Raw genomic sequence first — 24,751 nt, 5'->3', positions numbered from 1 at the left:
GTGACTTTGACTGTTAAACTTTAAAATAAGTAATTTTTATTGCGTAAACACACCTGTTAGAGGGTAGACTAAAACAAATGCCACACAATGCATCGATGTGTGCTAAACAAATCAGCAAAATTATGCAATTGACATAATCAATTTAGTTGATCCTTTGTTGCAGCCATATATGCAAATTGGGGCAGACGGCTGTAGGACTGCTATTCCCTGGTCAACCGACTCGACCCACACCTTGCACTTTAGTCAAGACTGAAAAACTTTAGATGAAGACAGCTGAATTAGAAACTCAAAGTGGCAAAGTGGTTTATGGCAAACAAACAGGTGGTGATCTCTATTTTTAATATGCAGTGTATGCTGTAGACAGGAGGTCATTGTTGCCATTGTAAAAATGAAATTAAAGAATCCATTCTCAATGATGGCAGCTCCCAGCTTTTACCTACATTCAAAAAGGCTTGAAGATGATCTGCCATCTTTGCCGAGAAGAAATGGTCCAATAAGCAGCACAACAACATGAACATCTGAAAAGAAAACCTCCTGGAACTCTTCAACATCGAAACAATGAAGCATCTATATTATTACTTATAATGGTGAACTATGTGAGACTGTTGTTATTAGCATCTAGAGTAGCCAGTCAACGGTGTTTAAAACAAAATCACTCTTAACTTAAGTAAAACTATTATAAACAAACCTAAACAAGCTTTTCATTTGGAAAGTACAGAGTTTTTAAATCTATATGTTTTTACCAAACTATGATCTAAAACTAAACACAAAAAGTGAGGAAATTTGTGTTTGGTCAGTTATTTCTTTGATGTAAAAATGCTTCTTGACAATAGATCTCATACCATTTGAAAGCCCCTTTATTTCTCTTTTAAATGGTGCCACATTTGCCAGGAAAATTATTTAATGGGGTGAGCAGGCAGATGAGCGTGTGGGTTGTGCCCATGAAAAAATTGTCAAATATAGAACAGTTTATTCTATTTTTGATTTTGTTTGGTGTTTTGATTGAATTGGATGAATTAAGCCCAGCTTGGTCATACACTGCTGTGGGATGGCATCCTATTCTTCAAACAGCATTTGTGGTTGTGTTGGTCTCTCTGATACAAACAGCCTTTTCAAGCTGATCCCACCGTTGTTCAACAGGGTTATGGTCAGGACCACAGACAGGCCATTCCATCCACTCCCAAATTCTGGAGGTAGCCTCTGATAAACCCCACTCTGTGGGGCTGATCATTCTCGTCTTGGAGGATAAAGTTTGATCCCAGACTGTGGAGATATAGGATTGCCATTGGTTGCAGAATCTCATCTCGATATCTCTGCATTGCCTCTAATGATGACAAACCTTATTTTTCCCGTAAGCGGGATGCTGCCCCATACCATCATATTGCCTCCATCAAAAGCTGTTACTTTGTCGGTGCAGCAATCAGCATGGTGTTCTTATCGTCTTATCCACAGTTTGGCCGTATAATCCAGCTGATCGCTGTAACAGGGTCAATGCTCACAGGTGCTGCTAATCAGGTGCCAATCAGCCACCTTATTCTCAACACCTGGGGCACCAAAAGCTCAGAAATGAAAGTCAACAGCAAAATAAGCTGTTTAGGATTGCCACAAGTTTTTCATGGGCACACTGCACATACTAAACTCTGCTGCTGATCCCACAAACACATTTTCCTGACAAGGAAGGCAACATTTAAAGGGGAAATGAACAGGCTTTACAATGGGAAGTTTTACTGCCAAGAAGCATTGTTAGAACAAAGAAATAATAAACACAAATTTCCTTATTCACCATCATGTAGTTTTGGGGCCTAAAACTAAAAAAAGCAGTATAAGACAGCAAAGAATTACACAAAGCATCACATAACTCATAAGAGACTACTAGAGCAGCAAGAGAAAGAAGGAGTAAAAGCAACAGTTTAGCTGGAAACAAACTCAACACACCCTCACTTCCAAACGGGAGTATGTTTGCTGGCTGATAAGACAGGCAGTTGTGCAGGTTAGTGCATAAGCTTGTTAGAAATGTTGTCAAGTCTGTCTGTAAAGAAACCTACAGAACTGTTTAGTTCTGACTAATGGGCTATGTAAACTCTTAATAAAACACACCATAAAACATTCTGAACAATAACTTATTCACTGACACGACCTGCTGTGCAGGTAAAGTAGTGCCTGTCAGTTCCTCTAGCTTTTTGTTACATATACAAACATGGTGTAATATTATTTAAATGTAAGCTAACATGATCAAAAGCAACAGATGTAAAACTCTGTTGTAAATTTCCTCTGAACACTAAAAACAAAACAAAGCAATGAAGTCCATTATAGCAAATCCTTTGCCTTGAAAAACAACAATAAAGTGGGTAAATTGTAGAAACTTAGCAAATGATAGGTTTTATACTTTACTTAAAAGAGGAGCGTTTGGATTTTTTAGGATTTTTTTCAAGAAAAACAGTACCATCATACACAGATGACGTCTAAAGTTAAAGCACCAATAAAGCTTTTGCTTTTGACATAAAGTGATATCCTGATACTTTAGTGCTGCAGTCAGTTCACATTTGCATGTACCTCTCCAGCTTGCTCTAATGCAGACCTGGCAGAGTGTAGATAGTTTGGCAGATGGTGTTCAGCAGGGACATCTTGTTAAGGTGAAGCAGCTAGATCACATCCATCTGTTTGCATAGTCTATCTCTCTCTTCTACCACTAAATCTGTGGGGTTAATGCAATAGCCAGGTGTGCAAGGACAAAATGAGAGGATAAAGTGCAGAGCAAAAAACAGCACTAGCAGGTATTTTTTTCAATGTGTTCTGTGAAAGGAAGTGGGGAAAATAAGTTTTCTCTCAGTTCAAGGTCAGAGATGCTGCTTAACTCCTGATTAAGGATTAAGATTAAAATGGAGTATATCATTTGAGTACATATTGGACTAAAGCCTATTATGTAATACTAATGGCTTAGCTTTAGCTTGATTATTGACTCAGTCCTCAGGGAACAAAAAAATAAATAAATCTTCAAAGAAACAACACAAATGATCCTCTTTGTCATTTACATTTTAATACCAGTTTCTCATGATAAACACACATACATGAAAGTAAGGAAAGAAAAATCACCCTTGTTGAATAAAGCTTTGATGAAAAGACCATGGCTTTCTCAAGCAACAAAAAACACTTATGAAATCCCAATCAATAGTCTTGTTTTGGAAGTGCAGAACACTGTGACAAAACCAATTAGAGCTGGAAATCTATTTGTGCCTGCTAAGATATCCTATCAAGATGCTGTGTGTGTGTGTGTGTGTTAATAAAGCAGGAAAACACAGATAGGTACAAGATAAAATGCATGGGGACCACGGGGGCTGCTGCAATGTGTAAGCAACAACAAGATGACTACCACCTCCAGATATGTTTCCTTTTGGCCTTTAGCATTTTCAAAATGAGAAATGATCCACAAAAAACAAAAAAATAAATAAATAAATAAACAAAAAAAAAAAAAAAAACATAAACTCCTTTCAGACATGCACTCCTAGCCATTAATCTGGCAGCAACTGATTGCACTCAAATCTATCTGAAAACCTTAGTGCTTTTATACAAAAGTAGCAGTGGTAATTTTATAGAGGGTTTTAATGCAGGGCAACTCTGCATTACAAGCACTAACATAAAAGAATCAGCACACACAGTAGGGGTGGGTATTAACTTGGAATGTGATCTGCTTTTCAAAGAAATCTTACAGATTTGCCAGTTAAATAACAGCACTGTCCAAACATTTCTATTACATGCCTTGCTTTTTACCACAGCATTTTGGCCCGATCAGGAAATAAAAATACGACTCCGCTCCATGCTATGAGCACACTAAAACCTTTCCGATAAGAAGCCATTCTTTTTATCTCATTGACTGTTCATGTATGAAAATTATGTTTTAAACTCATCCATAACTGGAATGTTTTGCACTACCACAGTAAGCTTGCTAAGTTCATAAGAAATGTAGTTGCAACATGACATATTACAACAAAACTTGCATGCATATTACTGTATGATGCAATGGTTGCTTAACTGCAAATTGACTTTATTTCATTTATTTATTGGGTTTCCAGTTTTGTTGACCACTCAAAGCACTCTTACACGTAAACCACATAGTGTATATCTTTTCATGCTCACAGACAGACTCATACAGCATGTTTTGTGCAGTGCTTCTGTCTCTGTCACACAGCAGTGAAGACATCAGAGACAACCCAGGGTTCAGTGTTAGTGCGCAGGAGCTCCAAGATGTGGACTAAAGAAGCTGGGATTCAAACCATCAACATTCTGATTAACAGAAACCTGGCTTCCTGTATTATTATTATTACTGTATTGGTGCGGGCTGTTTGGGTTGACATAAGATTAATTGGAATTATTTATTGATGTTCCCTAAGCACCCCATACACTCGCTGGTTGTGTTTTGCTGCTGGTTGGAGCAGACTTGATTCTAACCAAGGCTGTTGCTAAATTATTAAACCAAAGCTCAGCTCATATGAGTTTCTTGCTGTGACAAAATTTCTGGGATCTACATGTGTTGAGATAAAAGTGGTTTTCTTTGTTTTTTCGTTTTTTTTATAGTTGTGCCCACATGTCACCACAGTCCTTCCCACAGGCTGAGAAATTACTTGTGGTGGTTTGTTGACAAAAACCAATTTGTGCAGGGAACAAGTAGTCTTGAAACAATAGGAGGTAGGGCTTTTTTATCCAAAATATAAAAATCAACTGAACTTTCTTTCATCTCCAGCGATATATTCGAGTTCCTGACAACAGCAGGGGCTCACAAGGCTGAAGGAAAAACACCCAGCTAAATAGAATTCACAGGGAGAAAAATAATCAAGATGAAGGGTTGCCAACTCTCATGCTTTTGGTGTGAGACACCTGCTTTCAGGCTTCGTCTCATTCTTTCACATTGTCCAAACTAGTCTCTTGCCAAATAAAAGGAGGCTTCAAAGCCCATGTTTTATAAAAAAAAAAATACTCAGTAAAACAGACTGCCTCTGCACATGGAACAATACCAGAACATTAGGTCCTTCCTACATTTCAGTAACAACAGCCATCCTGCACATACAAACCATTCCAAAAAATCATTAACATTTCATCGGTTATGAAGTTGTGTTTATTACATTCAACTTACTGTAAGCGTCTATCCTCTGAATTCATTACATACCTGTCATTTCCATTCAGCAAACAATTAGTTTGAGTGCCTCCAAAGAGAGAAAATTGTACATCTTTATACACAAAGCACACATCAGTGAAATGAATAATTATGCAGAATTATTATGCTATGATGTTATTTTCATCAGGGATATGCGATGTCCCACTGGATAAATTGCCACACACAGCTAACACTGATAAGGAAAACTATTTATTTGAGGCTTTGTTGTGAAGCTCTTTATAATATATGAATGTGTCCTGATGTTTTATGATCTGTATTTGGTCCAGAAGCAGTTACGGAATTTGTATGCAACTGATGTGCAAAGAGGTTCTTATTTATAAGCGTGCTTAATGATCATCTTTCTCTCCCTCTCTCTGTGCCGAGTGGTCTCAAACGTGAGCACCACAGTTCAGATTTTGTACTTTACATACAAAGAATTTCATTATTGATGCATAACTGCAGGCAAAGAAGTCTTGCAGATGTTTGTGCAGGGTGGACAGGGCAAATTGTTTCCAAGGTTTTTATAGAGGACATTTAAGTATGGCCCATGGGCTCATATTGCTATGAAGTGGCCTTTGTCCAAAGAATAAATCCTAATAAAGCTTGATTCGAAGGTTGCACATGTGATACTCAGATGTGGCCAGTGCATTAAAAACCTTCTCATCTTTTGCTGCTGTCTGTCAAAGGAAATTACATAATAATATGGAATAATTTGTGGTTATATAGCCAAATAATTATTAATTCCAACAGATAAAACTTAGATTATACATTTTAAGTGATCACTTTAAATTTACAGTGATGATGTTTATCAAATTAAGATCTGTTTTAACATGTGGGAGGTTGGACATAGGTCAGGTTGTCCACCAGTCCGAAGTTAGTGGTTTGAGACAACACTTCTTCTCACACTGTACCCACCCTTGGGAAAAATACTTCTTTTGGTCAATAAGACTAGAACAACTCTGTGTAAATGCACTGCTTCAACCTTTTAATCTGCTGCAAATAACACAGTTTAAATACAATTCTTCCATTAAGCCAAAAAAAAGCAGAGTTGGATTCATATCATGCCCTTGGATCAATATTAAAATTTCTTTGCATTTCTTGCCATCTTTGAGCAGGAAGAGAGTGCAAAAAGAACATTTATAGCCTGGAAGTGATATCTTGGCACCCTGCCTCAGACAGAAGCTGGTAGATGACTGACTGCAGCAAAGACATGTGAGAGAGGGAGTTAAATAAAAGTAAACTTTTCCCATTAAACATTGTTATTCAAATGATTCACAATAATTTAGAAATATTTGCTCTGATAAAAAGCTTCTGTCCTTCTTCTCTTTCTGAATGGATCATCAGAATGTATTAATTATCATCCCAAATACTATATGAAATGTTAGGGTTTAGAGTGACAGATGTTTGTCTGAATGTCCAGTTTTACTGTAAGTGACAGCTCACAGAAAAAATATTGCAAATGTAATTATTAAAGAAATTAGACTCATTAATCTGAAATACCATCATGTGTTATACATCAGTTTGGCTTAATAAGTGGATTAAATCCAAAGCTGCAATAGAATTTAAAATTTATGGTACATAACCAAATTTTTCCTTTGTGCTGCTATGATGTCAAAACATAATGACCAGAGTGAAGTACTCATTTATTGAATCCTCGATTATATTTATTTACCATTCCATTTTATGTCAGAACAAATTATATGCCCTTGGGTAGATGAACGTAACACTTTTCATACAATCCTTCATATTTTTCAAACAAAAAAATAAATGTAAACATTTTCACAGTGCATCTGAAACTTCACTGACAACAATCAAAATAATTTAATAATTATAATGTAATTTTATAATCTATGTAGATAGACAGTTTTTCCATATACAAACATACATATATGTACAACACATCACATTCAGCCTTGTTTGTGTCTTATAAACTGGGGTTGAAGGTCTGCCAAACCTGAAATGTGTGCAAGTCTGACAATGCGTATTTATGTGCCAGCATAGTGCAACACACTCCAAAATGGAAGATTTACTGAGGACAAAGTATCTGCTCTTCAAAGACAAAAAAAAAAAAAAAAGTTGTTCCATACAAACACTTTTTGATCAGAAATTTTAGATTCTGGTTGCTTCTTCCTGATTGCATTTAAAATTGTTTACACTGGATTAGTGAATAAACAAATTGACAAAAAAAATGCATAATGGATTTATCTAATCATTCAGACCTAAATTATGCATAGTATAAACCACTGTCAATGTCACATGAGGAATTTATGCTGATTCCGAGTTTCACATCCAAAATGGGATAAACAAAATCTTTGTTTTGACTTCCAGCTGTGTCCGGACAGATACAACTCAGAGTGAAAGGCATCGTTTTAACCGAAGTGTTTAAACAATGCCTTTTACTCGAGTGGTGTAACAAAGGATAATGACAATTCCATCCAGTTAGAGGCGGATCTGCCTTATCAGCACTTTGATTCCTCCATTATTAAGCTCAGCTGGAGTAAACTGCTTATCCAAGTGGGTGTAATCACATCAAACACATCTACTTCTACTTGGATCTCTTAGCAGTTAACCAACTTTGCAGATGAAAAACCAACTTTCTAAAATATTTCTTTGTTAATTGAGAGGTAGAGAGAGTCAACTTTGTAAAAGTTGCACAATCTGTACAATGACACTGCAACAGACAGAACTCCTCCTTTGGATTTCTGTGTCTGTATGGAACGACAACACTGATGGAGTTAAGTGCACACTTTCCACCGCAATGGCGTTGCATTATAGAAATATGCTCTTGGTGCTTTTGCTGTTATTTAAGTCTCCATTGAACTAAATACTGTTTATATGTTAGTGTTGTTTTTTATTGAACTTTTTTAAAAGTCTATGTTCACTGTAGAGGCCATCTGGCAATTTTGTCTTAATGGTATGTTTTTTTGTGTTTTTTATGTTTTTTGCTGAAAAAAAAAAAAAAACTTGGGATGTATTTGGAATAATTTGGATGTCACTCTCTCAACACAGTTGAGGCCTCATGCAGAATGATTATCAGGACCTGCTTTCCTGACCTGTGCGGCCTCAGTTGCTTCTGTTTTTACAGGAAATGCGTACATCTGCAGAGGCTAATTGCCCTGCCTTAACTATTTCATTGCAACTTTAAAAGAGCTTAGGGAAAACAGACTCCAGCTGCAGTGAGGGGCTCCACAGATCCAGCAGTTATTTTGCTTTAAAACGTCACGCTGAAAAACATTTTTGAGACACTTTGAGAAAAAGTAAATCCCACCATCCCCATTTGAAGACACTGAAAGGGCTTTCTCCATCATTTTCACACATTTTGGCTGATATTCATAAATTATATATGCCTTACATCTGACATCTGTACAAACACATAATATTTACAAACATGCAGGCGTATACAGTATATACAATATATAATTTGAATAAGTAATCAATGTTGATGACCCAGGTGGGAATGGTTGGTAATGCAGAATATGCACCTATACTGTAGGTACTTGCAGGATTTGTTCTTTGAGTAGAACAGAGTATAAAAAAGAGACATCAGAAGCAGATATTCACAGTTATGTTTACTGGTTTGGTAATCCTTCTTTGCCCACGACACTGGGCCAAACAAAGCCCCTCCAAAGCAGGACCTGAAGCCAAGTCTTTGATATGTATATTATTCTTATGGTAACCTGCATATTGGTAGAAAAATATGAGTGTCCAAAAGAGCATTTTGGCTTTGACAGCGAGTGTAAAGGTGACTGTGACCTTTGGTTGCAGCATGACAAGCAGAACATTCCTCTTCCATTTCACTGATCCTTCAGTTTTTACACACATTTCCTCTTTTCTAAATGTTCAGGTCGACATAAAAACACCATTAGTCTGCAGACATCAGAGGAGTTTGTACAATCATTATGTATTTTAAGGAAATAAGTGCCATAACATGCTTTACACAGCTGGTAGACTACTTATCTCTCTTCATTTCTCCCTGGAGGTTACAAGACACAGCAATAAGCTGTTACCCTGTACACCCAGATAGTTGTAGTTGTCAGATACAAACTGTAGATGGAAAGTTGAAGATGACAGTATTGTTTCCAACATCCTGATAAGACCTGTGTATGACTGTGGAAATGCTTGTTTGTCTTTGTAAATGGTGCTTCTTTATTTATTTATTTATTTATTCTTTTTTTTTTTATTTATTTTTTTACAGCAGTGAGCCTTTCACATGTAGCTACATGTGTCAACTGAAATAAACTCAGGCTACAAAAAGCCTGAGGGTTCCTTCATGTCATCTCACAGCTCAAGTATTAAAGGATTCACACTTGAACTTCACAAGTCTGGGCTCAGGTTCTGAGAGTGCTCAAAGTATAACACTTGTTTGATTTGACTGGATTGCAAATGCTCTATGGCTTTTAATCTTCGGCCATATTAAATCACTTTAAATCAGTTTTTATTTGTGTTTTGGAATAACATTCAAAATTTATGACTAACTTCAACCATCACTGATTTGGGATTGATAAAAAGAGTTGCCAGGGGATATTCCACATCCCAAGTTTTCAGACACAGCAGTGCAGGGGGGGCTTTACAAAGAAAGACGTGTGTTATGGTGAATGGGTGAATGGGCCTAATAATCAGTGTCTGGTACTGATGCATGAGGGTTTGCACTTGTTAAGCAGTCACACAGAGGTTATGATTGTGACTCTTAACCACATTTCTATCACGGGATTTAAAAGTGTGGAGTAAGAATTAGATCAATGATTAATGTCAAAAACAGATGTAAAATTTGCACAGTCACCACACAGGCATTTTAAAAAGAAATGAGACAGACATTAACTGTAAAGTCATGGTAGAAATAGTCTTGATCCTCCATCTTGGATTTAAAGAGGTAGAACGACCCTTTCTGGTTACCGGTGATGTGCACTTCCACATATAGTATCTGATTAGACAACTGAGTGTTGTTGGATACCTTATGGGAAAATACTAAGTTAGGTTAAATACTTTACTAGATAAAACAGTTTCTTTTTTAATTCATTTTTTGATATACCCCCAGTTGAGTTCAGTAGCCTCAATAAAATGAATGAAGGTGGTGGGGGGAGTGTTGTCTTTTTTATACAGAGAAGATCAGGCTAAACAGTGTTCCAGTGTGAAGCTAAGAGAGAAGTAAGCTCTGTGCTAACAAACCCCAGGGCTAAGGGTTGTGTGAAAAGCCCAAGTGGGGTATTAGTTTAGCTGGTGATGGTATTATTGTTTTATTCTCTTAAATAAAGACCCTAGAAAGGCGAGAGCAGTTATTTAAGGAATGTAGCAAGCAAGAGAATACACCACAAGTGGTGGTCTGGTATTTTTGCATGACCTCAGGCAAATTATTTTATCAATCTGAAAATAAGAACAACAAATGGGAACCACTTTTGTTGTCAGGTAATTTGTGGAAAGTGCACAGAGCTGCTGCCTCCCCCCATCAGCATAGTAAATTAAGGAATCATGAAAGTCAAGCCAGTCCGCCATAACACGCACTTGAGCAGATCGAATTTATCTTGCACAATCCACATCTTTTTTGTACGTCCATTTGACGACCTTTGCTGCCAGGGGAAAAGTACAAAACTGCTTGTTGGGCAAACACTGTGGTTGAGCTCAGCTGTGCGATGTGGCCATTTTTATTGGAATAATGTTAGTAGGTGCTGAGGGAAAGCCTTCTGTCCCTAATGTTGCAAAATGAACAGCATGGAAGAGGAGCACTGAAGGCAAGTGGTCTATATTTATGCATAGACTTTTTTTCTCCTATTTTGTAGAAATGACATGGAAATACAAACATGTTACATGTCTACTTTTGAGTTCTCTTGTTTTTTTCTGTGTGTGTGTTGCAGAGCTTAAAGAATTTGCTTTGAGCTTCTCTCAGCATTTGCACACTTCTACTCCTGCACATAAAATATGCTCTCACAGAGGCACATTAGAAAAATACCCTCAGATACAGTATAAATAAATCACACTCTTCTTTTACACATCCAAATAAGCTATCTTAATGATTAACCTGATAAAAGAATCTCTCTGGTTGGTTGCAATATTGGGTTCTGTTTTTGTAGGATTGGATCATGTAATTTCTGGTAACAATCCAAGACTAACCCAGTTAATTGCTGTATTTTAAGAGCATTCCTGTAATTTCCGAGTGTCACTATCATTTTAAGAAACTTGATAGCGGTTGGACTTCTTACAAAACCTTCAGCCAAATTCAGAGAAAAAAAAATCATTTCCCTCAACTTAGTTAAAGTATTGGCTTGTTTACATCCTGTAATTCATCTGACTTCTTGTTTCTTTTCATCTGAGCTTTTTTTTTTACTGTGAGATGGGGCTGCATTTCCCAGGTAGACTCTGAAACTGTAACAATAATAAACTAAAGAAGACTCATATTGTATGACAGACTAAATTTGCCTAGATTTTTAACTACTGCAGCAATGTTTCCAGAACAAGACAGCTGCTTAATAAACATCTCCTGGAAATAAGAAGATGCCAACAGCCACATAACTTCAACAATGATTTTTCTGTTCAATAAAACTTTTTTTTAAAAAATAAAACATCAACTGTTATCAGCATCAGATGATACGTTCTTTGTGTATTTATTGCACACTTTTGCCATGATTTTTTTTTTTTTTATCAGAAAATCATTGTGATTTGTATAAGGGGAGAAAAAAGCCTTATAATTCATTAAATTAATTAGTGACTTAATTTACATGTTGATCCTCAGAAAATGAAACATCCAAACAGAAACTCTTCAAATTGAGAATAGTAGGGGTAAATGGGTCTTATTGAGTCTAACTGTTGTAGACGTTCTGCTCTCATATCTTCCCAGAGGTGATTAGAAAAAATAGACAAAGTCAAAATCAACATTTCTTTATCGCAGATGGATCAATACTACCCTCTGGGCAAACTATCCATTTTTACGTAGGTACCAGAGGGCTTACTAAGTCAGATTGCTCCCTCTTTGATCTTCACCTTGTCAATGAACCCAGATTATAAAGACGAATGTAGAAGCCTGGGTTCATCCTTAGCAAAAAGAACACAGCACTTATTTCCTGACAGATGACAATAGTTACCCTGTAGTCCTTCATTTTGAGGCATGCATAAATAAATACAAATACATCATCAAGTACAGTATTGGTAAAACGGGGGGCAAAAAGTCTGTGTTTGGAGTAGAAAGTTTCAGTACCAGTTCCTCCCTCTGAATCCAGAGTAAACGGATTTGCATTATGACTACTTAGTCTTGTTTTTTTATGTAAATAGTTCAGAGTGATCAGATAGTTACTGATGCCTGCTAATTTGACCTGATGAAATATTAATGTACATGTGGACTACTTGGCTTGCTTATTTAGTTGTATTGGCTTTTAACTATATGTTTTGTTATGTTTTTGTCCTTTTTTTTTCCTTTTTTTTATTTGGCAGTGTCACATATTTGAGGCATGAGACAAATTTAAATCTCCTAAATCATATATTTTTTTTCATTCATTAATCAGTCTTCATCTTCTTCTTTTCATTTATGTTTAAGATGATTATCACTTTTCCCTGACTTGCAACTAGTCCTTCTTTCATCCTTTATTCTTGCCATGTTTTCTCCACACTTGTTTTCTTTTCCAACCTTTAAAAGTCTGGTGCAGTTTGTAGAATTCTTCTTCTTTTCTCTAGAGGAAATCACTCTGCAGCTCATTGGAGAGCTGACTGACTGCCACCTCACTGTGCAGGGATCCTTTTAATATCCTGGCAGTCTGCTGCGGGCTGTAATCTGTAAAGTTTTCCCTGGCACCAGCGGCTGTTTCAGGGCAAGGACAATGTCTGCAGGTCGTGTGGTTCTCTGGCAACCCGTTGGACAACCTTGTGGAGTTGCACTCTTCATTGTGATGTGATTGCATGCAAGTTCCCTTCTGTGCAGAGCTGTGCTCGCACACACATCCACAGAGTGTATTTCTACACTGAGCCACATCCCGACACAGCGACTTGCGAAAATTGGGCTTAAAGACCAAATAAACAATGGGGTTGTAAAGGGTGGAGGACTTGGCGAAGATAGCTGCTAAAGCAAAAGCCATGGGTGGTACTTTTGCTGGGTTACCAAACGCTGCCCACATGGAAACAATAGCATATGGACTCCATGCTGTCAGGAACCCGATGCAAACTGCCACAGAGAGCTGAAAAGTGACATGACAACACTCAAAAAATATTTTGCCACATAAATATGAATTAATTTGGCAGATAATACACAGTAAATATACAGTAAATGTGACCTTGCAAAGTAACCCATTGCATTTACCTTAACTATAAGTGCATGTGCATTAGTGATCTTGTTCTGTGGGGACATGTGCTGCTGCACGGCCTGGCGAGAGCCTCGCACGGTCAGCAGGATAAATGTATAGGAGAGAAAGATGATAGTGCAGGGCACAATGTAGCAGAAGAAGAAGAGGCAGACGATGTAGCTCATGGCTGCAGAGTTGTAGCTGGGCGCATGCCAGTTGATGCAGCACGCTGTTCCGTAGGGCTCAGCCCCATACTCTCCCCAACCAGACAGTGGACCTGCTGCAAACACTCCAGCATAACACCAGATTCCAGCAACCAGTAGGCAGGCGTGGCAGTACAAGAACTTGTTACCTGGAGAAGAGTGTAAGAGTACAGAGACAAAGAGAGAAGGAGGGAGAAGTGGTGGAGGGATTATTGGAAAAGACACACAAGAAAAAGCAAAGTGACAATTGACCACTGAACCATATGGAGTCTGGAAAGAAGTGGAGAAATATTGTCTGCTGCATGATAAATAACTTATTTCAATGCATTGATAGAATTGACTGGGAGAATATATTGCTACAAAAAAAAACATTCTGTCATAGTTTAATCTTAAAATATGCATTCCAGTCAATCTATATTTTACCTAAGGCATGTTCCAGTGAAAGATCACATGGTCTGCAGGGATGCACATGTGTGGAGTTAGTAATGGTCATAATGTCAGCAAACCCAACATAAACATTATTCAGAGTCTACAGAGTTTAGCCACACAGCAATATTGCTTGGGGCTAATGCATGTGAAAACCTGTGAAAAACCACTTGAGAGGAGGCACAGCTACTTCCAAATACTCTTCAAAGGTAAAAACCTGTGCACACAAGATCACAAGAAACACAATCACCTTTTAGGCTGTCTTTTTTAAGCATGCAAAAGCATGGGGACAAATGAAACCTTTAATTTTTTTTTTCTGTCACAAAACCTTCATGTATCTGAAGCTTTCATCTGGCATAGTTACAGTGTAGTAAATTTCTAGCAATATTATTTATGTTCATATCGCTAGTAATGGCACTGCTACTCGGTTTTTCATCATATTCATCAACAAAGAATTTGTACACAGTATTAATACAAAATCATCGATGCACTCACTGAGGAACAGAAGCAAAGCAGCATGTACTAGTTTGCTTCTTTAATATTAAATCTTTACAGAGATTCCACTCATGCAGTATGCACTCCAACCACATGGCTGTTGGGTTGTATGCTGCATCTATGACATACTACTATTTATAGTACCGAATGACATACTGTGCAGTGTTCACTACTTAAGCACTCGTGCCAGTGTGAATCAGGGGAACCATGGTAAACACTGAAACAGACCTCATCACATTCGGCTGTAATTGATTTAGGCAAGGGCTTCTTCAGTGCACAATCAGTGAGGGGGAGAATACAGGCAGTCTTATCTGGCACCACACAGCCTCTTCAGCAGGATGTCAGCCCCTTTTACACTTCAAGCTGAGGGTGGGGGGAGGTGATTATGCCCAGTGGCATCCACTGAACTGTGTGGCGCTAACAAAGGGTAATTTAGCCATTGCAGAGGACTTTCATCAGATGTGGAGCATCTTCTTACCAAACAAAAACTCTAGCTATCCAAGTGGCACATGAAGGTTTCAATAATAATAATAATAATGGATTAGATTTACATAGCGCTTTTCAAGGCACCCAAAGCGCTTTACATTGTGAATCCATTTATTCATCCACTCCTCACTCATACCTGGTGATGGTAAGCTACGTGTGTAGCCACAGCTGCCCTGGGGCAAGCTGACGGAAACGTGGCTGCCAGTCTGCGCCTACGGCCTCTCCGACCATCACATCCACTCATTCATACACCAGCGATGCCAACAGCGATGCTGGAGGCAACGAGGGTTAAGTGTCTTGCCCAAGGACACAACGACAGATGACTGCGGGAGTGGGAATCGAACCGCCGACCTTCCGATCATTGGACGACCTGCTCTACCGCCTGAGCCACTGCCGCCCTTTTCAAGTTTCAACTTAAGCTCATTTTATACTGAGAGCTCAATTCAATTAAAACACAAGGAGCTCACTAAAGTGTGCTTCTATTCTTTACATAGCAATGCACCAAACTCTCTTCTGCTGATATTGATTCCTACTGTGAAATCAACATTAGATTTTTCCTTATTAAATTCTGTACACAACACTTATTTTCACATTAGTTAACATGTGGCCAAATATATTTGTTGAATACAGTGGATTTCAGTGAATTTGGTTACTGTTGGAACCTTCTAAGTTTAAAAGGGCAAATATCATATATAGTTTTTTTTTAATTTGTCATGAAACCAAAGCATATTTTGCTTTTTCACTAACATGCCTTTCTGTCTGTTAATATGGATGTTTGTCAATCATAAGACTTCCTTGTATATCCATGATAACAAAGAAGGTAAATTATGCTATAGATTCCAGGGCGCCTGAATGTCACGTAGGTCCTTTCACATGTGTCTGTAAGACAAAACTTTCATTTACTGCTCTTGGCTGTGGGGTGTATAATGCTAAATGGCATTCCCCTTGAATCAAGAAATGTGGATTTTGAGTTTCCATTTACACATTTCAACTGCAAGATTCCAACTTGTTGCATGTAAAATATGAGAAAAGAGAAGTTCAATTCCAACTCAAAATCCAAAACTCTTCTCCTTTACAGCAGAAAATAAAGGCTGTAGTTCTTCTTAGTGAAGAACTACAGTCTTTATTTTTTGCTGTTTAAACATAAATTAAGCAGAAAAGCTAAACATGGTTTAATGTATTGTCCTGTTGAAAATGATATTACTTTGTTCTAATTTACTCTTTTAATCATTGTTAATAATAGAAGTGGAGCAATTCTAAACTCTGAGAGTATAGATTATATGCAATAGAAGTCTTGCAGGGAGGTCTCATAAAAGTGTAATAATTTATGCTCATTTGCATTTCAAACACTTCTATTTGCAAGGCTTATTGACTTATGGACTTCATACTCTTCATTATGGTCTGTGCTTCCCTAGAAAACAGACAAGAAGAGCACTTTGAGAACACAGCTTTTAGACTGTTCAATCATCAAAGCTGCTGAGTATGCAAGAACCTCATAATTCTATTCTAAAACTGTCAAGCTGGATGTAAACAAACTGCAATTAGCTCCGTTTTGGCATGTAATTGGTGTGTACAGCCCTTCAGATCTACACAGTCTTGAGCTTTATTTGGTTAGTCATCCAGGCAGAGCCCACATTCCTAAAGTCATAATCTGTGTGCTAATGTTCCCAGGGTTTTCTTTGACCAAATCCGCCTTTTGCTCAAGTAATTATACTCTATCAGGGTATGTTTACTGCAGCTATCAAGCTTTATGATTATGGCTGATCCATTATGTTTAGACTGCCTCTGTTCTGTGTGCCCTTTAAGTATCTATGGAAGAAGTTTATGTGTCGGTGGAATGCGATTAGGAACATCCCTGGATTTTGTGCTCTAGGATGCAAATTCCTTGAATGAAGAATCTGTCAGACACTGTGGGGGATTTACACTAAGTAATTTGCGATCATTTTTTAAAAAAGAAAAATACTTCTATTTCAAAACCTGTTGTAGATGTAAGCCAGAAGAGATAGTGGTAATGGGGAAAATAAATAAAAGTGAACTGACCCTTTGAATGGACCAGTAAGGAATTTGCTCATTTTCATTTGTGTTGCTGAAAATGATTCACCCTCCAGTTCCATAATACAATTAAAGCACTGAAATCTAATTTTGTGTGTTCGGCTGATCTTAATAAAGATGTCCTTACAGCTCTGATGGTGCTTAAAGGTTGCTTTATTACAAACAAATCACTCCTGTAAAGCTGGAATCTATGTGTAGCAGCTGACCTGTCAGACAGTTGATAGAACGGCTGTGAAACTAACCTCCGGATGTAGTGACAGTTTCCCAAACAAGAAATAGCTAAATCAGTGATCAAGGAGATGGGATTCTTATTAGTGGACTTGTTTACTGTGTTTGTAACCAAATTAATTGATCCTGATAGACAACAGTGGTCAGATGACTTCTCTCTTAAATCCAAGATTTTACAAAAGGCTGTTTTATTACAAACAAGTCACTCCTGTAAAGTCTTTAAACTACAGTATCTTCACTAAATTCTACATTCTTGTAAAACTGTATACTCATTCATGCAATGAGGACAGTGAGGAATGTTTGTGTATATCAGATAACATCCAGTTTACTTCAAATGATACCAATTCAAACGGATTACACATAAATGTTTATAAATTAATAAATATGTATGAATTATGTCTAAGTGGTGCTTTGGCAACTTATTAAATGTCCTCAGAAAGACAAAAAATGCAGTTGTATGGTTTAATAAGCAAAATTGAAATTAGAAATTAGAAATGAGTAATGAGTTGAGGACAAACTGAATTTGCAAACTTCCTGCAAAATATGATATGGAAGGAAGTATGTGGCAAGTGGAAATGTCCTTGGGAGTCCCTCCAGAGCATTTAAATAAAAGATATGGACCTCTTCTCAGTTGTTTGTGCTGCTGAGAGATTTAGCTTATAGACACAGGCAGTTGTATAAATAAATCCTCAATGAATAAAGTGACAAAAAGATTAATTATCTTTGCAACAACGTGCTGCTTGAACAGTTTACAGCCACACCAGTGTCCATGTGCACAAACATTTTAAGACTGTTATGTGAGACTGCGTGATAATAGAGTCGTTTGAAGTAGAGTAAGTACCCTTGGGAAACAATATTCCTCTGACAACATAAACTATACGGTTAGTCAGTTGGAATGATATTGCTATGAAATATATAAACAGGATGACCTTACTTTCTCCACACACAGTGTCTGACGTCTTGAGTCTTTCATGTAAAGCTGCATTTAAAGACCATGCAGTATCAGTGCTTTGCTTGAAGAACCTTGTTAAGTCCCATAAAACTCTACTATGGTATCAAAAGGCAAGAGAATCAGCCCGTTCAGAGACACAGTCTATGAAAATAAACTGTCAGAAACACAAAGGGAAGAACTGAATATCAGAATTAAAATGAGTGTTAAACCATTAAAAAGAAAATCTTCTGAGAATGCCTTTGAAGGATGTTAGAATGTGCATGACTGAAATCTAAATTGAGACTGTTAATCATTATAACATCAAAACCTAAAAGGTAATTGACGTGTTTTTCTTTTCTTTATGTAAAAGTTTTCCTGTTAATTATCCAAGTTTCTTTTTGGTGATTCTTTTTGTTCTTTCAAGACTGTTTGTGTAATTGTGCAATTTTTTTTTATATCTTGTCTGTTTTCACTATGATTGTATTTGATTGACCTCATTAAAAGCTTTGCTAGTTGCCATGTACTGCTTGACAATAAAACATTTTCTTGCAAAATAACAAATGTCTTAGTTATTAAAATTCCAGCTCCAGCAATAGGATCTCATTACCTCTTTACTATTTACTTCCCATTTGAGAATGTTTTTGTTCTTTTTATTACCAAAAAAATGCAATTTTTTATAGTTCAATTATGTTGGTAAAATGAAAAAAAAAGTACAAATGCAGAAGAAGATATAAAGCAGAGAAAAGTCAAAAACAGGTCCTGGTGTGATGCAACAATCCTGATAAAAACCTTGCTGTGGAGACTACATCAGTGATACTCAAAGACCACCACTGAGACCAGAAAGTAGATTTCTCAGAGACAGAAATAACCCACTGAATGAATTTGATGTTACAGAGTTCCCTGACCACTTTCGCTTATACAAAGACAATGCAGATGAAATAATTAGTTTCTTTCAGACAAAGCTTTCATGTGACTCAGTAAAGGGAACCCCTATACCACCTTCCTTAAAGTACTTATCACCTTGAGGTTTTTGTGACATGTGGAACTTTCCACTGTGAAACAGTGGATTTGTGTGGTGTAAGTAAATCAGTTGTCTGCAAAATAGTGCCCAAAGTCTGCAAAGCAATGTGTGAAATAAAAAAAGATTACAAGTTCCCAGATGCTGTTGATCAGACCACCCACACGATATAGTTCAGTGAATATGGGAACTTCCTGGAGTAATTTACCTGTATTGATGGATGTCATATTTCCATTAAGGAGATGTTTTCTAGGAGCATTTTTTTTTTTACTATGTTGCCTAAAATCCCCTTCTCACCGCGATTGCAGCCAATTAATTAATCTAACACAAAGATAAAAAATTAGTCTCCTGTGAAAGAGACAGGACTTAAAAAACACCAACCAATCATTTTAAATGACCCGTACTAAAAGACTGGTTGATGATCTGTCCATCAAACTCAACTGTCATTTGCCCCTCCTCCCTCAACCCCTCTGCACGTGCCCCTTTTCATGCATGAATCGCATGCTGTCAGAGCCTTGGTATTTACTATATCAAACTATGGTACACACTTAAAAATAAGGGACATTATGGCAGAAAAGGTGCCTTTATCGAGTCGGGAAAAAAAAAAAAAACTGTTTTGGAGAAGGCTCCTTCCAAGTAAAAAAGCTGAAGGAGAGCAGAGTGTTAGTTTTAGTGTTGTCAATGCTGTCCAGCAAATCTGAAGTAAGACTGCCCTACCTTTAAGTGTCCTTCAAGAAGATGCTGAGCTGGACAGGCGTTGTAAAAACTGGTTTTCAATCAATGAATAAGGTTTCTGCACTTTCACTGTGCAGATCTGAAACATTTTTATATGTTGGAGTGGTTCAACACATGACTCAAGGATTTTCCAAAACTGCTCTTTGTGTGCTCAGTCTGAAGCAGAAGAACACTGTGGAATCCTGCTTTGTGACAGTGGGTATGCACAGACAAACTTCTTGTTTACTCTTTATCTGCATACAATTAGACCCAAATACCCCGTATTTGTCATGGTCCGCCTTATGGGGATTTCCCAGCTGCCCCCGAACGCATCCTCCTTTCACTCACACCTATTGCTGATGCGTTCCACCTGTATTGTGTCCTTCATAAGACTGAGTTTGTCTGCCTCTCGTTGCCATATCGTCTTGGTTCTTCTCTGCACATATCCAGCCTTGTTCTCTCCTGCCTGCCTACCTGCCTTCGACCATTGATCTTTTGGACCTGGATTTTTGTTTCAGCCTGCTCAATGTCTGGTAACTCTGTTTTTGTATTGCTCGGATTTCCTGGATCTCAGCACCGCCAAGGAGAAAGAACACAAACTGTTGGATGACGCCTTTCCCCTTCTGTTTCTGAGTCATGTTTTAGTTAAACTTTAAGGAAGGCATCATGCTGCAATAGCAACATGCTATTATGTAGCTGAGGCATCTAATGCTATCTGGCTGATACTCTTTCTTACGGTTGGCTGTGGGAACACATCTAGATTACAATTTACAAACCATATCTGCACCCTAACTGCCCCATCCTAACCATCACTCCTTAATGAAAACCAGGCTTAAGCAACGCTACAACCAAGCCCATATCACCAGAGGGCTAGTAGAGTACATGTATGTTATCTAGAAGAATCGTTTCCACTGTCTCAGGAATGTGTTTTGTTTTGAAGCAACAAGATGCTGTTGCTGTCATTGTGGCAACAGCAGTGCTTAATACTCATCTCAGACAGCATGGATGTTGTAGACCCACCAACCAAATAATACAATGACACACAATGTTCCAGGTAGCCAATGACAAAATTGGCCAAAATTTATAACAGGCCAAATCGTAGAAAAATATCTTTGTTTTGTGAGATTCCCTGCTACGTGTGGAAAACACCTTAGTCAGGTACTCTGTAGTCTGCAACTAGTTAATCTAAAGTTAAACAATATCTCAGAAATTATTAAGCTAAGCCAGATTTGTTCAGTCCTAGTTTAATTTAAACCCTGAATGTAAAACTTACCTTAAGAGTTTAAGATAACTATTTAAGGAGAAAAAGAGTTAAAAATATACCCAAACCAAAGAACATTTATCATCTTCCGTCACAGTTTTCTAGCCTATAACATGGCCTCCACCAGCAAATGGTGTTTTTTCAGTTGTCATAAACACAGATTTGTGGACATGGAATTTTCTCATTGAAACAGATGAACAAATCCTAAGAGAGTAATGTATGATGAGCATGCAGCCGGGTTTAAAGCTTCCATAGAGGCTCTATAGGTGTATATTACTTTGACGAACATTTAAAGGAAATTGACTTGGACCTGACAGTTGTTGAGGTCAGATGTTAAAATGCTATAGAGGGTGCAATTATAATCTTTATTCTTCCCTCCTGCTACTGCATCAGTAAGTGGTTTAAGAAAAAGACATTACAGAGACTGTCATCTGTAATAATGACAACTGCAGTTGTTTGCAACTGTTGTTCTCCATGTCTTCTCAAAGTGGCTTGAGCTTTTGTTAAGTAGAAAGCTCTCACATCTTTTTTCTGATTGCTCATTGTCAAGGAAAAACTTAGGTTGGTGGTAAAACAAAATTTGATTCAATGGTTACCTTGAGTGGTTTACTGGGAAAATGTGCCCAAACCTTTGACTAGTACTGTATGCTTTTTGGATTAAAACACACCATACAGCTAAAAACAGAGGTACATATTACTACAAACACAAACAGTATTATAGTAAAACACAGTTACACAGCTAGGTGTATTATAACTTTCAATATTTAGTAAAGCTACAGTTTTTAATCTGTCCATGTTTTCATTGATATTTGTTCTTCTCAAACTGGCAAAAGAACCTGGGTTTTATCTTTAGTTAGTATCAGAATTACTAACAAAAGATAAGTTAGGGGCAGCATTTAGCTTAGTTGGTAGGGTGGCTAAAGTTTCTTGACACAGCTGGCCCAGGTTTGGCCTGCGGCCTTTGCTGCATACTGCATCACCCCCTCTCTCTCTGACCCATTTTCCTGTCCAGCTGTTGCTTAATAAAGGCCACTAGAGCCACAAAATCATTTTTTAAACAAATGAAATAGTTGTTTTTGGTCCATAGAAAAAAAGCTTGTCTGTCCAATCATACGATCACTCTATTTGGCTTTAGGCTGCTACAACTGCTGTGAAGATTCTTTGAAAATCATCCTTTTTTCATTTTTTCCTCATATTCTTCTTCTTATTATTTACCAGATGCATCTTTTAATTCACATATTACACATTTTTCTAGAGGCACATCTTTTCATCTGCAGAATATTACCAAAATCAGGGTTATCTTGATGCAGGGTGATGATGAGAAACTGGTTGATTAATGGCATCGAGACAGGAGCACTGCTGGTTGGATGCCCAAACGGCTCACTTAAAATCCTCCCGTTGATTCAAAACACTGCACGAAAGCAGACAGGGACTATCAAGAGAGGCCACATTTCTGCAGATCTAGCCTCCCCTCATGTCCTTTCTGTTAAATTTAGAACAGAGATTAAAATTCTTTTACTAATATAAAAATCCTAAAAGACCTAGTGCCATCTTTATTGAAAGATCTTGCACTCCATGTCACCCTAATATGTCTCTTCATTCCCAGAATGCGAGGCCTGTTACTGTTCCTAGAATCTCTGAGTCTAGAACAGGAGGCAGAGCTTTTAGTTCAGCCAGCTTCGAGCGTGGACATGAAATGCCGACAGCCTCCCTGTTTTTAAGAGAAATCCCACTTTTTCTGACAAGCTCATGATTAATATACTGATGTGTTTTTGCACTAGCTATTTTAATATGTTAATTTTCCTTGTTCTGATTGTTTTCTGTGTTTTATTTTTGCTTTAGACATGGCTGGAGATTGTGTTGCATTCAGTGCCGTATTTCTCTTTAATCCCATTAACCAGAAACATTTGGAGGATATCATGCAAGAGGTAAAGTGTTTATCCTGCTGTATTGATGTGAGATCTGAGCTACTACAGGCCCATATCAAAGTTCCCATTTTTAAGTAAAACTGTAGAGAAAGCTGTTTATCAACAGCTATGCAAATTCTTGGTACTTAACAACTTTTTTGACAACATTCAGTCAGGACTTTGACCACAGCACTGAAACTTCCCTCATCATCCTCTTAAAAGATGTCCATCTAAACACACACAGCAGCAGAAGTTTAGTTTTGCTTCTGCTAGATCCCAGTGATCGACCATAACATCCGATGAGACGGACTGGAAAATTTGGGTGGGAATCTCCAGTCCAGTTCTGAACTGGTTTGAATCCTACTTGAAGGACAGGGACAGGGACTTCTTTGTGTCCCTTGCTAACTATAGAACTAATCAAACAAAGAGGACATGTGGAAATGCCCACGGCTCCGTTTTGGCCCCCCTATTGTACAGCATCTATGCTCTTGTAGGGTTAGGATGCACTAAGAGAACATTAAACAGACTGTAATATATTACATGTCATTGTCACAAGATTGTTACCATGCTCACAAAATTAGTTCAGCACGAAGTTGATAATAAAAATAACAACAAGTTAATAACAAAGTTGTAATTTTGCACACATTTGTTTCAGGCTGTAGTCTGTAAAACACAGCAGTGTCCATTGGAGGTATTCAAATAAAGCCAATCCAGTATAAATTAGTTAGAGTGGAACATAACTTTGCTGCCTGACTTTGCAGCTGAAAAGAATCATAATATCAGCAGAAGTTGTTCATTTTAATGTGCAGTTATCTACTGAACTTAAATAAAGGCCACGCATCAACATTATTCACATCAAGTTGGAACATTTTCCAAGTTTATCTTCAAACCAAGTGATTTGATATTTCCACCCATATGTTTAAAAGGGACATTCTCACCAAACAAGTCATCGGATCTGAGTGGGTCATCTGGCTGATGCCTCTGTTGATTGCATGTCTTGAGTGGAGTACAAAACTCAGCCCACCCGGTTTGCCATTTAGTCACCCAGGCTGTAAATGGTACTGACCCAGTACGGGCTGATATTACAGCTGCTAGCGAGCCTTTTTTTGTTTGTTTGTTTTTGCCGTTATTGCAGCCCACAGCAGCCTGTCTTCCTGTAAATAAATCGTCAACACTCAATCACACTTTGCCGTTCAGAAAGCTGTAACGTTTGTAACTTTAGAGAGGCTGTGATTATGATTATGATCAGTCATGAACCCGATTTCTAAGTGCCCCTCCTTGGAACTTGGTGCCCTACACGTGGTGCATGATGCACTGGGTGGCACTAATACAAATACAGATAAAACAATAAAATTTAAATAGACAAACAACAGAATAAAGAAAAAATAATTGAAATTGATCTTAGGCTTGATGTTTCTTTAACCACTGCTGATTACTCCAAAATGTACTTCCTTTAACTGATAGCACACCTTGTCTATACACAGTATGTCAAAATGGTAGTAGAGGGTCCCCCTCACGGTGGCCTTAATGGTAAAAATATGTTTACCTGCAACAATTTTATACTGGAAATCTAACTATAAATATAATAATACTACTGTTTTATATATTATAGATTTTTTA

The 24,751-nt window shown here is 37.6% G+C and overlaps 1 protein-coding gene across 1 annotated transcript in view; it reads right to left on the bottom strand.

The window, feature by feature from the left end:
• Positions 1-11,613: 11,613 nt before the first annotated feature.
• opn7b (opsin 7, group member b) overlaps positions 11,614-24,751 on the bottom strand; it is an 86,926-nt gene continuing 73,788 nt past the window's right edge. Inside the window, exons 5-6 of the mRNA XM_042004007.1 lie at positions 13,428-13,762; positions 11,614-13,305 (exon numbers count right to left, since the gene is read on the bottom strand). Coding sequence (XP_041859941.1) covers positions 12,805-13,305; positions 13,428-13,762 — 836 coding nt within the window. The 3' untranslated portion in view covers positions 11,614-12,804. The remainder of the gene's footprint in view (positions 13,306-13,427; positions 13,763-24,751) is intronic.

Source organism: Melanotaenia boesemani, chromosome 13 (assembly GCF_017639745.1).
Source record: "Melanotaenia boesemani isolate fMelBoe1 chromosome 13, fMelBoe1.pri, whole genome shotgun sequence".
NCBI lineage: Eukaryota > Metazoa > Chordata > Actinopteri > Atheriniformes > Melanotaeniidae > Melanotaenia > Melanotaenia boesemani.
The sequence above is the reverse complement of the archived record's forward strand: the minus strand, read 5'-3'. Positions and strand labels throughout refer to the sequence as shown.